We start from the raw sequence: 14,332 nt of genomic DNA on the forward strand, positions 1-14,332 counted from the left end.
ACTTTACTTTCTCTAATTCAGCTAACAAGACCACATCTTCTGTGTAGGCCAGTAGGTTGATGATCTGCAAGGGAGAGAAAATAGAGGAGAGAGGACAAGAGAAGAGCAGCTTCAGTAATATCCTAGGCTTTAATTTTCACTTCGTAAAAGCTTTTGATTATTCAAATATACCTAAAATCCCCACCGGATGCTGCTTGTGTTTTTAAAGTGTGGGACTCACATTCACATTTTTACATTATGTTTTCGACAGAGATCAATTCGCTCTAAGTGTGTTTGCATATTTAAGCAATCCTCTATCAAGCGGATATTACCCGATACCGTTTGACATGCGAACGTGTCATCTCGAGAAATAAAGATCAATCAATTTGTTTGAACGCTTTTATCCACTTGGTGTTATATTCGTGTTTTGCTTGTTTTCAGGCAATCGTTCTTGTCGGACCCAAGCGACGCTGTCCGAAATTTACGACGGCAAGACGCTCGAGTCATCGTGGGACTCTTTTACGTTGTGGCGGCTAGACGAGTGCTCTGCGAGCTATACAAACAAAATCTGTATGGAAAGTCCTATACTTGGTTTTTTATCGGTAAGTGTATGAACTAACGCAATTAGGCGACAACACTGGCACGAAATGTGGGAATACCCATCGAGCTTGGGTGGGTTTATTATATTAAAGATTAAAAAGTACACTCAGGTGCAAGAAAAAGCAACAGTGAAATGTTAGGTACAATTTGAGGAATCACAACTTTTGTGTTATTGGGCAGATTTGGCGACGAATGTTGCCGTTTACGGGGTTAATTGCTTAATGATTCATGATTTTTAATTTTAAAAATAAAATATGCATGTCTCTACTTTAAAAGATTTTTTTTTACCTGTTGAAGACGGGCATAGTTATGTATATATCGCAAAAATCCTTCATCACTCTACCAGCAAAAGGGTAGTTGAAAGTTTTCGGTAAACTGGTAGACATACACGCAGGATTGGCTGTGGCAGAAGATGAAACTAATGCTGTTGATGGCAGATCTCTATTATAGTTATAACTTTACGGCATCGCCATTTAACATCAGTATAGACAAGAAGAAATCAACTGCAAGAAGTCTGTGGTAGAAACGTTAGTCACTTCACACTTTGCTCGAGGTGTTTTCGGAGCGCAAGCATTGAAGATGCCAAGTGAGATCTTTTCGAAACATCTGTAGGATTCCAGTCGGAGTTCAACAATCGAACGGATGATATTCCGGAATAAATTTTCAACATAACATATTCATAACGCTCTTCATACATTATTTTTTCCGTAATTTATTTTTAAAACCACTGGTAATAGAATTGGGTGTCACTTCATGCCCTGCCAGATGTAAGGAAACTTATTAGAAATTATGCAGCTGATGACCAAAAAGGTTATATTTCCTAGCAAATGAGCAGTTACATACTTTATCATTTGTCAATCAATCCATTTGTCTTTATCTATGGACAAAAGACCTCCCCTCTCAGCGTACTTGTGCAAGTATCGTTAGCAATGCTTACTTTTTCGGGCTGACTCTTAGGAGAACCGTTGATATTAAGTTTAAAGCGCGCCAAAATCCACCAAAGTCGATTTTAAGCTAATGCTGGAGATAAGCTTTCTTTTCATTTCTTGGGGTCATAGTTACTAACTTTTATTTGCTTGTATGCATTGAACTGAGGTGGCTTTTACTTCATGAAAATCCATTTAACACAAATTTAAATTAGAACAAAAAATGTTCAGATGTTCACAGTTTTGAATACTTTATGACAGTTGTTTCGGTAACACCGTGCCTTTATCAAATACAAAATATGACTATAGTCCGACACTTATATATGAAAACAGGTAGTAATAGATTTTTAATTACAGGTATAGGGTTTTAAATTTGAATTTAACAACGGGGACGCATTTAAATCCAATTGGTCATTAAGTATTAAATTCGAATACCTCATTCATATAAATATAAATATCAGAATTATCGTCGAAGTTGTGCATTTCTGAATTTAAATGAATGGAAGAGTTAGAATCCGAACTTTTATTTTTATACGCCCTTTTATGTTCGTTAATGCGATTCTTGAATGTTCTACCTGTTTGTCCGATATAAATCATCCTTACATACACTAAATATCTGCCTTTTATGCTTTTATCAACATATACTTAATGTACCACTTTCAATAGAAAATTTTGAAAATGAATTAATATTGTAAAACAAATAGCTTTTGACAATGGCTCTTTGATCGATAGTATTATAACTAAAACGCAGTTTCAAATAACTCTGAACTCTATCCATCCCACATAAAACACCGAAAACAAAAATTTATAAAACAGTAGAATAATAATAAAATAAATTTGGTATTATATTAAACTCAAAAATCCGGAGTCTACAAGTTGAAATGTGGATCTCATCCCAAAATTTATATCGGTCAAACAAGTAGAACATTTAAGAACCGCATTAACGAACATAAAAGGCGTATAAAAATAAATCCAGAGAAGACGTCGCAAGAATACCAAGAAGAGTGCTAGTGTTTTCAGTGACACACGTAGGTTCAGTGACAATTTGTTGATGATGATGATTTAAACTAAAGTCAACGTTGAAGTCACTACCAAACACCATGATATCGTGGCAAGAAATATCTGCGGACAAACAATTGAGTATTTAATTATTGAAAAGTCAAAATTTTTGTTAAATAGATATTTAGAGACATCCTCAATAAAAAACGGAGTCAACTTTGCTTTACAAAAATCCTATTTTAAGGTTTTCTCTCCATCTGAACCAGTGTGCGAAGTGCAGAAAACTTTTCCTAATTTTCGACTGCAACTATCAGTTTCTGACGGTTACGCCTCTGCTACACCCGGTTCCGTATAATTAATAGTTTTGGGCGAAACGGGCATCTCTAACGTAACCTGGTAAGCCAGTGGCCCCAAACAGATTGAAGAGGCGGTGAATGGACTTAATTGATTGAATTGTCGATAGTTCGCAAACTAGAAGTCGAAAACCGTTGGTCGATTATTTGGGGCGTGAATTTTACACCCAAACGAAGAATCGCATGAATTGCTGCGTCTGGTTTAGATGTAGGAATTTAATCAGACCTTAAAGATGCAATTGTCGGGGCCTCCCAATGTACCAGATGGTCGCCATATGTGTTTTCTCTCAAGAAAACACTGTTTCAAACCGATAATGGAATAATTTAAAAGTGGAAGGAGTGTTATGAGGAAATCATATAGTCACAAAAAGTACCCCATCATTTTAAAAACTTGAAAAAGGGTTTGAACTAAGGATATTTTTTAGCAGTGAAAATTCACCTTCTATCCTAAATATGCAGCTTTTTTGTTTAGGAGAAAAAAAAAACAGTAAACAGCAAGATAATATTAATTTTCATCGTTTTCGTTGTACATCGTGTGCAAAATAAAACGAACCATACGATCTGGAAACCCATAAGAAATACGAAAAAAAATTTCGTACAAAAGTTTTTTGGACTCTCTTGAATATTTAAAATGTTATAATTTTGTTGATACAGGGTGTCCCAAAAATTTCCCCCTCCCCAGCGACATCAACTTCGTTTTTTTTTAATGGAATCCTAAGTTAAAATAAACGTCACTTTATTAAGAAATTACTATTCAAATTTAGCGTAGTTTAGGCCATAATTGATTTGCCCATATAAAATTGTGTTGGGACGCTACTGATTCAGATATTGCAACGAAAATTTAACCACAGACTAAGGAGATGATACGCTACTCAATCAGTTTGACAGATGCGGCTCAGCATCTACGGGGTGTCCCAAATAGGTGGTGCCGTTTTGGTGAATTCAATTAACAAAATCTCAAAATTTTCAAATGCAACACACTCTATTTTTATTCAGATATCAATTGCAGGACAAAAAATATAAGTTTGTAATTTATATTGTATTTAAATTTTACTTACTTTTTGGGGTATTCGAGGTTTAAGATAACACCCTTAGAAATTCCTGTTAAATTTAAGGCTGTCACATGTTGGCAATATTAGGTATTTTTTAAATAGCAAATACATGATACTACTTCTTTTAAAGACAATAAATTAAAAATATATTATAATGGCACCATATTTATTTTTTTCAATTTATTTGTTTCTGTTCTTTTTTTTTGTTTTATAGATCTACTTATTCAAATTTGTTGCCTTGTTTAGTTAATCTATAACCTTTAATTATTTATTTTTGTTAAAAACTTTATTAACTTATAACTTACTTATTACCGATAATTTCGCCCTTATGCAAGATAACACTCGCCCACATGTTGCTAGAATCACGATAGAATACTTTCAAGATGTTGGCAGTCCGATTTTAGATTAGCCAGCAGCGAGTCCAGACTTAAACCCAATCGAACATGTTTGGAACTACCTAGAATGGAGCATATTGCTCCAGAAAACCTCGATGAGCGGGAAAACCTTTTAAGTGAAGAATGAGCTTAGAGTGCATTAGAGTGTTGATAAGAAGTCTTCGGCGGATAATGAGATATAATATTAGGGTCAGAGCTGGCGTAATAGATATTACAGTTTTTTTGCTGCCTTATTTTTTGTAATTAATATTGTGTACATTAATTTTGCCCATTCTGTTTGGGTTTTGCCTTTTAATGAAATCAACCATTATTAAACATTTCTAAGTTTAATCCCTTGCCATTTTTAAACAGGTTTAAATAATAACAAGGCGAATGGTTAAACATATTCCATTATTTACTACTAATATCCTCTTCATTATTTGGGTATCACAAAATCGTCACCCATTCATTTCAAAATTTACAGCAAACCAAAATACAGACCTTTCTGTAGACCTTTTTATTACTAATATATCTGGTATGGGTGGTTTTAGACATTTATTCGAAATAATATTTCTTTTTGGTCTATTTTTATTTGTTTTTAAAATATTAACACAGATCTCTATAGGTCAAACAACCCGAAATATACAAGAAAGGCTTTCAGTCGAAAAAATCGATACACCCTGTATATAAATGAATCCAAACAACTTTTGTGTGTAAGTTTTTTGATATTTTTAAGATGTTCCTAGATAACGTTGTAATCCCATAGTAAAAGGGACACTCTGTACAAAGTTACGGTATAATACCAACCAATCATACCGTGTTGTTGTTATGATTCAGGCTACGTTATGCTCGCAAACTAATCCAATCTATTAATTAGTTGCAAGCAAGGAAATCCTTAGATGCGTATTAGATTTTCCGATAAACAAGATATGGTGGTTCCATACCTACACAGTTTACAAATTACGCGATATAATTATATACATAAATTACTTAGCAATAATACACATAATATGTTTAAAATAACTTTAGTTAGGATACTATTAAAGAAGTACAGTTTCATTTTATTAATTTTCTGAGTGACACTTGCCGCGCCATCTACTTGAGTGAGGTTGCATACAGCACAAAGTATTCAAAAAGCATCTCCGTTGTATCTTTAGGTTCACAAGTAAACCGAAACTTTCGAAATTATCAGTACAAAATTAATAGCATTATGCAAAGTAACACACAAAGACTATCACAAGTGTATATTTAAATTTGGATGTCCTATATGGATGTATATATTCTATAAAATACTTTTTTTATCCGAGTAATACGAGTAACAAACTGGGGACTGGAGAGTACTATCGTATGTTGGTTCGATATTTAATGTAGCCCTGTCTCTTGGTATTCTCAGGTTAATTTTTCATAAGAGATAAGGATAGTTAAATATACCGCTTAGTGTTAGTTTTATGTGCAAGATATCTCAAAAATCTTTTTTGTACTCGTTAAAAAAGTGTGATGTGGATGTTATAATTGGGATTTCAATTGACTAAAGCGCTTATTCTTTCCACTTTTGGTAAAGCTCCTGATTTCTAATCCCAGTCACTCGCTCTAAGTTGGTGTTATTAATATTGTATATTAAGTTCATTGCTTTAACGTTTTTGATGAAATAAATGCTAAAGCATTTGGCGGGATTCGGAAACAGGTGATAATTTGATAAGCGTAGAAAGTCTTTTTTAACATTTATACAGCCATCGGAAGTTTCAATCTTGGCGTATATTTTCAAGTCATTTTACAATACATATTATAAAAAACAAATAGCCAAGATGACTGCCCTGTGGTACAACGGATATGATTTCAAAAAACTCTGATTGGTATCAGTCAGTTTTCGCCCTTTTTTATCTATGACTAATACGAGAACTGAATAATCAAACAATATCAGCCTCTGCAAGTCTTATAGACAATATTTGCCTCACTAAAATCGATGTAGACTACGTTATTGTTACTGTTAATTGCCCTGGCAAAAAAAATCTTAGTAAGTTTGTTTCGAGATACCACCTCGGAAAAAATTATGAATGAATTATTTTATTTTTTATATCTACCACTGTCATTCATAAGTTTCTCTCTGGGGTTTTTCTAAAGACACACAACTTGCTTATAGGTCTAACATTCAACATCTTCTCTATCGCTGCTTTTGAAAATTGACGCAATTTCGCTTACTTTCCAACGTCCAGGAAATCTTCCAGACGCAAGTGAATTGCTAAATAAAATTTCATGCAATAATGCCAAATTGTTTGCTCATTTTTTAATAAAAACAGGTGGAATGCCATCCGATCCTGGACATTTATTTACATTTTGGTTTTGACATACTTCTATGGTGTTAAAATTCAAGTCTTGTATAGGAATTGGGCTTGATTTAACACACACACAGACACAATTTTAAAGGAATGTTTGATTGTATTTTACTGTGCAGAGAATTGAGACATTGAAGTGAGGTGGCTTTTAATTGATGAAAATCTATTTATCAAAATAAATAAGAACTAAACGTACAGATTTTCACGAAATTTTATATTTTCACATGACAATTGTTTCGACAACACCGTGTCTTTATCAAATGCAATATTCACAAACTACCTGCTACTAGATATACCGAAACATGACAATAAAACCTCAATTAATGTTGTGAGAATTTAAGTTTGATAAATGGGTATTGAAATCTAATTGATAGTTTCAATGTCTCATTTTGTTAATCTAAATAAATTTAATTTTCTAATTTTTGTGTTTTTCTGTGTTTAAGTGTGTAGCATAATTAGAATCTAGACTATTGTTTTTAAACGCTATTTTATGTTCGTTAATCGGTTTCTTGAAGGATCTACCTGGTTGTCCAATATAAATTTTATGTTTTTGAATTTCTGGAAAAAGGTTTCAACTTTAACTTACATAACTCTTGCATTAATAGAGAATTAGACTATTTAGGGATCGATTGTGAATTAGCAATTAAGGACATTAACGATTCTAATTTAAACAAACTCTCAATTAATAGGTAGATTAATAATAAGCTTCTGAAAATAACATAATATTTATACGTATAAAGGGAAGACAGTTATAGCTATCGATCTCCCAGAATATATTTCAAAAACCAACAATTTTCTTAAACCAGAACTTTTCCAATGTATCAAACACGATCCTACCGAGTTATATCAAAGACAAGTCAAGGAAGTAATGACCAATTTCACACTATTTAGTGACAAAGACAAGTATTTTTTTAACAATTTTAACCATTTAAATTACATAAACAATATATGTCCATTAGACCACTCGTGTTTTATGTAACAGCTTCAGCAGTTAAACTCTCAACAACATTAGTAAATATTTTAAAGTTCCACACAAATTTTAAACCAAAATTTGCAATAAAAAGTTATTTTGAATTAATGGACAACATTAAAGATACCAAAATCCCTTCTCACGCAACAAAACTTGTTTCCCAGTATTCCACCTACGGATGTGATAGATTTAGATTTCACCCTAACTCGGAAACAGGTTAACCCATTGGTGAAACAAGATTTATTAGATTGCTTAAAAGTATCTTTATACCAAAATTATTTTGAATTTAATGGACAGATTCACATCTCTAACGAAAGAAACGAAAACGAATCCACTTAGTCCGTTGTTAACCGAGATTTTTATGGATAATTTGGAAAATATCATACTAGAACATCATTAAAGTAAAAGTTTTCTATGGTGCTATAGATACGTGGTTGTTGTGTTTGCTTGCTTTGCTGGAACGGAGAGACAATCTTTAAATTATATTAACACATAAAATTCACTATTGAGATTGAACAGGATAACTCTATTCATTTTTTAGACTTAACTCTTACGAAAACGCAAAACAAATTAGATTTTTCCATTTACCATAAACCTTCACATACGGGCACATAAGAACATACATAAGAACACATACAACATACATAAGAACTCAAATCACTCTCATACCCACAAAATGGCTGCATTTCACTCTTATATATGCAGACTTCTTAATACGCCACGCTCAACAGAAAATTACAACAAAGAACTTAATATCATTAAAGAAATTGCACTGAACAACGGCTTCAATCCGTCTATTATAGATAAAATTATCAACAAAAAACAAATGCAGACAACAGTAAACTTTATTTATCCGAAACCTAATACAGAACACAAACAATTTCAAACAATTACATATATAGGAGAACCCAGTGAAAAAAATTCAGATCATTTGTCAAAATGTAATTTAAAAATAGCTTTCAGAACACAATAGGAAAATTTTTAAAAAATAATTAAACAAAATGTCCAAAATCTCAACAGGTTGAAATGCGGATCTTGTCCTAAAATTTATATTGGACAAACAGTTAGATCCTTCAAAAAAACGCATTAACGTACATAAAAGAGTGTTTAAAAACAATAGTCTAGATTCGAATTATGCTACACACTTAAACACATAAAAACACATTTTTGACGATAATGTTGATATTTTACATACGGCCACAAAAAGTTGAAAATTAAATTTACTGAAAGCCATGCAGATTAACAAAATGAGACATTCAAATGTATTGCTTAACTATCAATTAGATTTACATACCTCTCCCTTATTGAAACATTAATTAAGGTTTTATTGTCATTTTTCGGTATATATAGTAACAGGTAGTTTGTAAACATTACATTTGATAAAAACACGGTGTTGTCGAAACAATTGTCATGTGAAAATACATAATTTCGTGAAAATCTGAACTTTTCATTTTTTAATTGAGACATTGTTTTTCCTTTTTTTTTCAATAAAACCCAAGACTTGTTTGTTATACATGCATACTTACATGTATTATACTTACAAATTTCAAGCAGTCTTTCCCCCTCGGCTTCAATATTCCGTTGAAATCTCTTTGCAAAAAATATATACCTCCGATAAGCAACGAAAATTGGGCTCGAGGAAACTGACAGAAAACATCGTTTTGTTTCATGTCCGTTATAAATAAGAGCAATTTTATTATAACGTGCGTAACAGAGCAGAAAGAAGCCCCGGTTATTTATGCCGAAAACGTAGCACATTAAATAATAGCGAGTTTCCCTTTCCCTGTCATTCGCGAACTTTGGGCGAAAAGTTTTCGAAAATCCCGTTCGATTTGAATACAAATGAGCATGAAACCGCTTCGGTCGTAAGAATTTTGTAATTTTTTCATGGAATATCGTAGATTCGCTACACTTGTAATTTTAACTTCTCGTACAATGATTAATTAACTTATTTCCACTTGTTTTCTCAATCGAAAAAGGGAAAAGAGCTATTGGACCAATTCTGCCCTGCGGAATTACAAAGTAACAAGATCAGCAAATCAAATCGTTGAAACCAACGTCACCTACGACTAGCAGTTTCATTACTAAATAAAAAAAGAAAAAGGCCGACCATTTTTACTCGAAATGGGTTTCTGGGGCGAAACTACGCCATTTCTAGGTCAGACAATATCGATGCGTGGAAACAAGACCAGCATAACTAAAAAAAAAAACAATTTTTGTGAAGTGATAAAGTGACAGAAGTAATAAAAACTGCTTTAAAGAAGATAATAAAAGTATTCCTTATGATTACTAAAAATAATATTGGTATGTAAGCTTTTTCTCTGATAAAGTTTAAGAAAAAAATGCAGTTGTGTGCCACCACTGAAATAGATGTCATACTTGCCATCTAAAATCTTAATTGTACTAATTTTCAATAATTACACACCAGAACAAAACAGATTTCGTTAGTATAAATAAAAAACATCGTCAACTTAACTTCAGTTTTAATATTTTTATAAAAATAAGGTTTAATTACAATTTTATTAATTCATATACCAATTATTACAATTATTATGAATCTGACGTTAAGTTATGGAATTAGATATACATATATTGTTAATGTTTGAAGTAAGCTAGACGCAGAGACGCTGATATACCCTCTTCTCACGTTGCACGAATGTAAAGGAATGTCTTTAACATTTTTTTTTTCATGGAATTTTGATTGGAAATAAGTATGAATTATAATTATTCGGTCTTGATTCTACAGTGTAAAGATCGTGTAAAAGTAGTTGTTCATGTTCAGTCGCCGTACTTTTCATCTGATTTCAGACAAAAAATTGAAGATTTTGAAGTATATGATAAAATGGACCGATTTGACCGATATTGAAAAATCAAATGGCTGCCGTTTGCAGAAGAAGAGATGCCATTATGATGGCGATTTCAAGGGGAAAATGATTGAACATTGAATATTTTAGCGGATGTCTTGCGTCGGCGTAATGTTAAAAATCAACAGGAAATTTTTAATATCATTGAATCAGAGTCGTCGCAAATTTCTGCAGAAATTCTACAAAAATTGGTTGATTTATGTTTAGAGGATGCCGTCTTAGATGCTCGAGGCTATGCTACAAAATATTAACAATAATAAATGACGTTTTTGTAAAAGATTTCTGCACCCCACACCTGACACCAACAAAATGTTCCATTGCAACGTCACTGTAAGTCACTGTCTGGCGACAATACCCCCTTCTCAATCACATTTCGTCTCTAATATTCCTCTTCAGCTCATGTCTGTAGCGGAATTCGTTTCCCTTCTTAATATCCGACACCACACTAGTTTTTCGATTCCCGTATACTTAAAAAGTACTTGAATGTAACTCGCTGCAATCTTCCATTTTATTCCATTTCATGTAGATAGGACGAAGGTTGTTACGAATATTTTCTTTGGATGCCACTCGTGGCGTTCGTGCATCAGTGCGTCTAAACTTCTGAATCGTCTTTTGAATTCAGCGGCTATCTCTGTAGACGTTAAATCCTGAGCGATGGATATAACTAAAGAGTAATAATCAGGAGGAACTGCATACAGATCCTGATGTTCCTCTCTGGTCACGCCACATTTTGCTTTCTGATCAGTGGAATAGTGTTTCGAAATGGTTCCTAGATTAAAGCGCGGCTGAAGTGAACAACTGTTTTGTATCCAATGCTGCCTGTGTTTATGTCATAACTTCCTTTCATTTAATTGAAAGGTTGAAATTAACTAATAATTCCCGTCCATCGATTGTTGAAACAACTGTCGCCAAATAAATGAGAACTAAAAGTTCAGATTTTTCACGAAATTATATATTTTGACATGACAATTGTAAAATTTACAAACTACCTGCTACTATATATACCGAAAAATGACCATAAAACCTTAATTAATGTTGTGAGAGTTTAAGTTCAATAAAGGTATTTAAATCTAATTGATTGTTAACCAACACATTTGAATATCTCATTCTGTTAATCTCCCCGGCTTCCAATAAATTTAATTTTCTACTTTTTGTGGCTGTATGTAAAATATCAAAATTGTCATCAAAAATGTATTTTTCTGTGTTTAAGTATCTAGCATAATCAGAATCTGTTTTTAAACGCTCTTATGTTCGTTAATGCGTTTCTTGAAGGATCTACCTGTTTGCTCAATATAAATTTTAGAACAAGATCCGCATTTCTACCTGTAGACACCTGATTTTTGAGATTTTGGACATTTCGTTTTACTGTTTTTTAAAAATTTTCTTATTGTGCTGTTCTGAAAGCTATTCTTAAACCACATTTTGACAAATGTTTTGAAACTTTTTCACTAGGTTCTCCTATGTACGTAATTGTTTTAAATTTTTTGTATTAGGTTTCGGATAAATAGAGTTTAGTGTTGTCTGGATTTGTTTTTTATTTATAATTTTATCTATAATGGACAGATTGTAGCTGCTGTTCAGTGCAATTTGTTTAATGATATTAAGTTCTTTGTTGTAATTTTCTGTTGAGAGTGGCGTATTAAGAAGTCTGCATATATAAGAGTGAAATGCAGCCATTTTGTGGGTATGACACATCCATAGGGGAATAAGTTGTTTTCATCAGAAGGGATTTTGATATCTTTAATTTTGTTGATTAATTTCAAAGAATTTTTTATTGCAAAGTTTCGTTTAAAATTTGTGTAGAACTTTAAAATATTTAAAATTTCGTTGCGAGCTTAACTGCTGGAGCTGTTACATAAGACACGACTGGTCTAATGGGCATATCTTGTTTATGTAATTTAACTAAAGAATATAATTTCGGCGGTTGTGGATTCATAATTTTTAAAAAATATTTGTCTTTGTCACTAAATAGTGCGGAGTTAGTAATTACTTCCTTGACTTGTCCTTGATATAACTCGGTAGCATCGTGTTTGATACATTGAAAAAGTTCTGGTTTAAGAAAATTGTTGGTTTTTGAAATATATTCTGGGAGATCGATAGCTATCACTGTCTTCCCTTTATCTGCACGTGTAAATATTATATTATTTTCAGAAGCTTTGTTTTTGATAGTTTTTACTAGTGACACTTGAGAAATTTTTGGTGTTTGTTGTTATCTATTAATTGAGAGTTTATTATATTGGTTAATACATGCTTGTTTAAACTAGAATCGTTAATGTCCTTAATTGCTAATTCACAATCGATCCCTAAACAGTTTAATTATTTAATTAATATACGAGTGATGTAAGTTAAAGTTGAAACCATTTTTAGGAAATGTTGTGTCTGTTAAGTTTGTGAACCAGTTATAAAATTGGTGGTTGGTATACTTTGTAATAACTAGCTTGCTGTTAGATATTTTTGAATTACAAATTAATTTATTGAATTTGAATTTATTGAACTTAAATTCTCACAAAAACATTAATTAAAGGTCATTTTTCGGTATACATAGTAGCACGTAGTTTGTAAATATTATATTTGATAAAGACATGGTGTTGTCGAAACAATTGTCAAATATATAATTTCGTTAAAATCTAAAATTTCAAGTTCAAGTTAATTGTTCTGTTCATTCTCTCAATCAGTTCATACTACTGATGGTGTAAAGCAGTTGCCCGAGTCTTCTTGATACCAAGCTGCTGACAAGGCATTTGGCATCATGTCATATGCCTTGCCAAGGCATAATGTGTTTATTTCCGACATCGGTCACAGAAAATGGACTGGTTATATCGATGGCGATTCTTTCAAAAGGATTTCTGAAAATGCGTTGACGCACTGCAGCCTATTTGCGCTATTATGGATCTCTTGTAAAGCTTCAGCTATGCGATTCTTTGGAACAGCTAGCTGTTTTTTTTATCTCTAGTCCACCAATGTCCTCGAAAACTAGCTGCAGCGTCTGCGGTTTTTCGTATCGAAGCCGTTTTCTTGCCATCAAAATCGACTTCACGTTTCTGCAATTTCACACAGTTTCAGAAGCTTAGCCATTGATTTTTCTTATTTTTTTAATACTTATATATTCGAATCTCATACCTGACACCAATTGTTTTCTTACTGATTGTAGGTAGGATTTGAATTAATAATTAATATAGCAAAGATGCAATTTTTTTCTTTGTCTCGTCTTACGATTATTATTAGACCTTATTCTGATCATATTAAATATAAAAATAGAGATGTTAAAGATTTGTTTTCAATTGATTCAAGTGATTCAACTGATTGTTGCGTATTTATTGCATATTAGTTCAATCAATCTTTTATATAGCAATTATTATTAATTTAATTTTCATTGCCACAAATAACACAAGCCTTGTGATACCTTTCTCCAAGAGTGTAGACTGTATTTCTTTCTTCGCACGACCAATGTTATTACTAGCTAACAGATTTTTTTTATTTATTTTTTTTTAAAGAAAATTTATGATATTTAAAAAGTATTAAATATATCTGGCTTTTCGCTATAACATTAGGTTTGTTAAGCATCATCAAAACCATCTAAAATATATTTCATGCCTCTTCTGCTAAATGGCCCTATCGCTATGAATTAGCAAGACAATCTAGACTAGACCTATTTACCGCCGTATTAAATACTTGCTAGAGTGTAAGCATTGCTCCGAAGCCTTCTTGAAGCATTTCTATAACTCTCTGATTGCAAGCTTGTTCAATAGAAGAAATTCTAAAAATTCGCCTGTACAGCAACATCTACAAGGCAATTCATTTTTTTTTAAATTTTGTATTAAAATTGACTTGTTAAGTTAGTCTGATTACCAGAAATTTATTTATTATTCCAATACTTTTTTT

General features: G+C 32.2%; 1 protein-coding gene across 2 annotated transcripts in view; it reads left to right on the forward strand.

The window, feature by feature from the left end:
• The window catches only part of LOC132700417 (gamma-aminobutyric acid type B receptor subunit 1), a 476,519-nt gene that overhangs the window by 263,733 nt on the left and 198,454 nt on the right, over positions 1–14,332 (forward strand). For both annotated transcript variants that reach the window (XM_060667722.1, XM_060667723.1), the window contains exon 5: positions 421–581. In XM_060667722.1, coding sequence (XP_060523705.1) covers positions 421–581 — 161 coding nt within the window. The remainder of the gene's footprint in view (positions 1–420; positions 582–14,332) is intronic.

This window comes from Cylas formicarius, unplaced genomic scaffold (assembly GCF_029955315.1).
Source record: "Cylas formicarius isolate icCylForm1 unplaced genomic scaffold, icCylForm1.1 PGA_scaffold_4__25_contigs__length_36172078, whole genome shotgun sequence".
In the NCBI taxonomy this organism is placed as follows: Eukaryota; Metazoa; Arthropoda; class Insecta; order Coleoptera; family Brentidae; genus Cylas; species Cylas formicarius.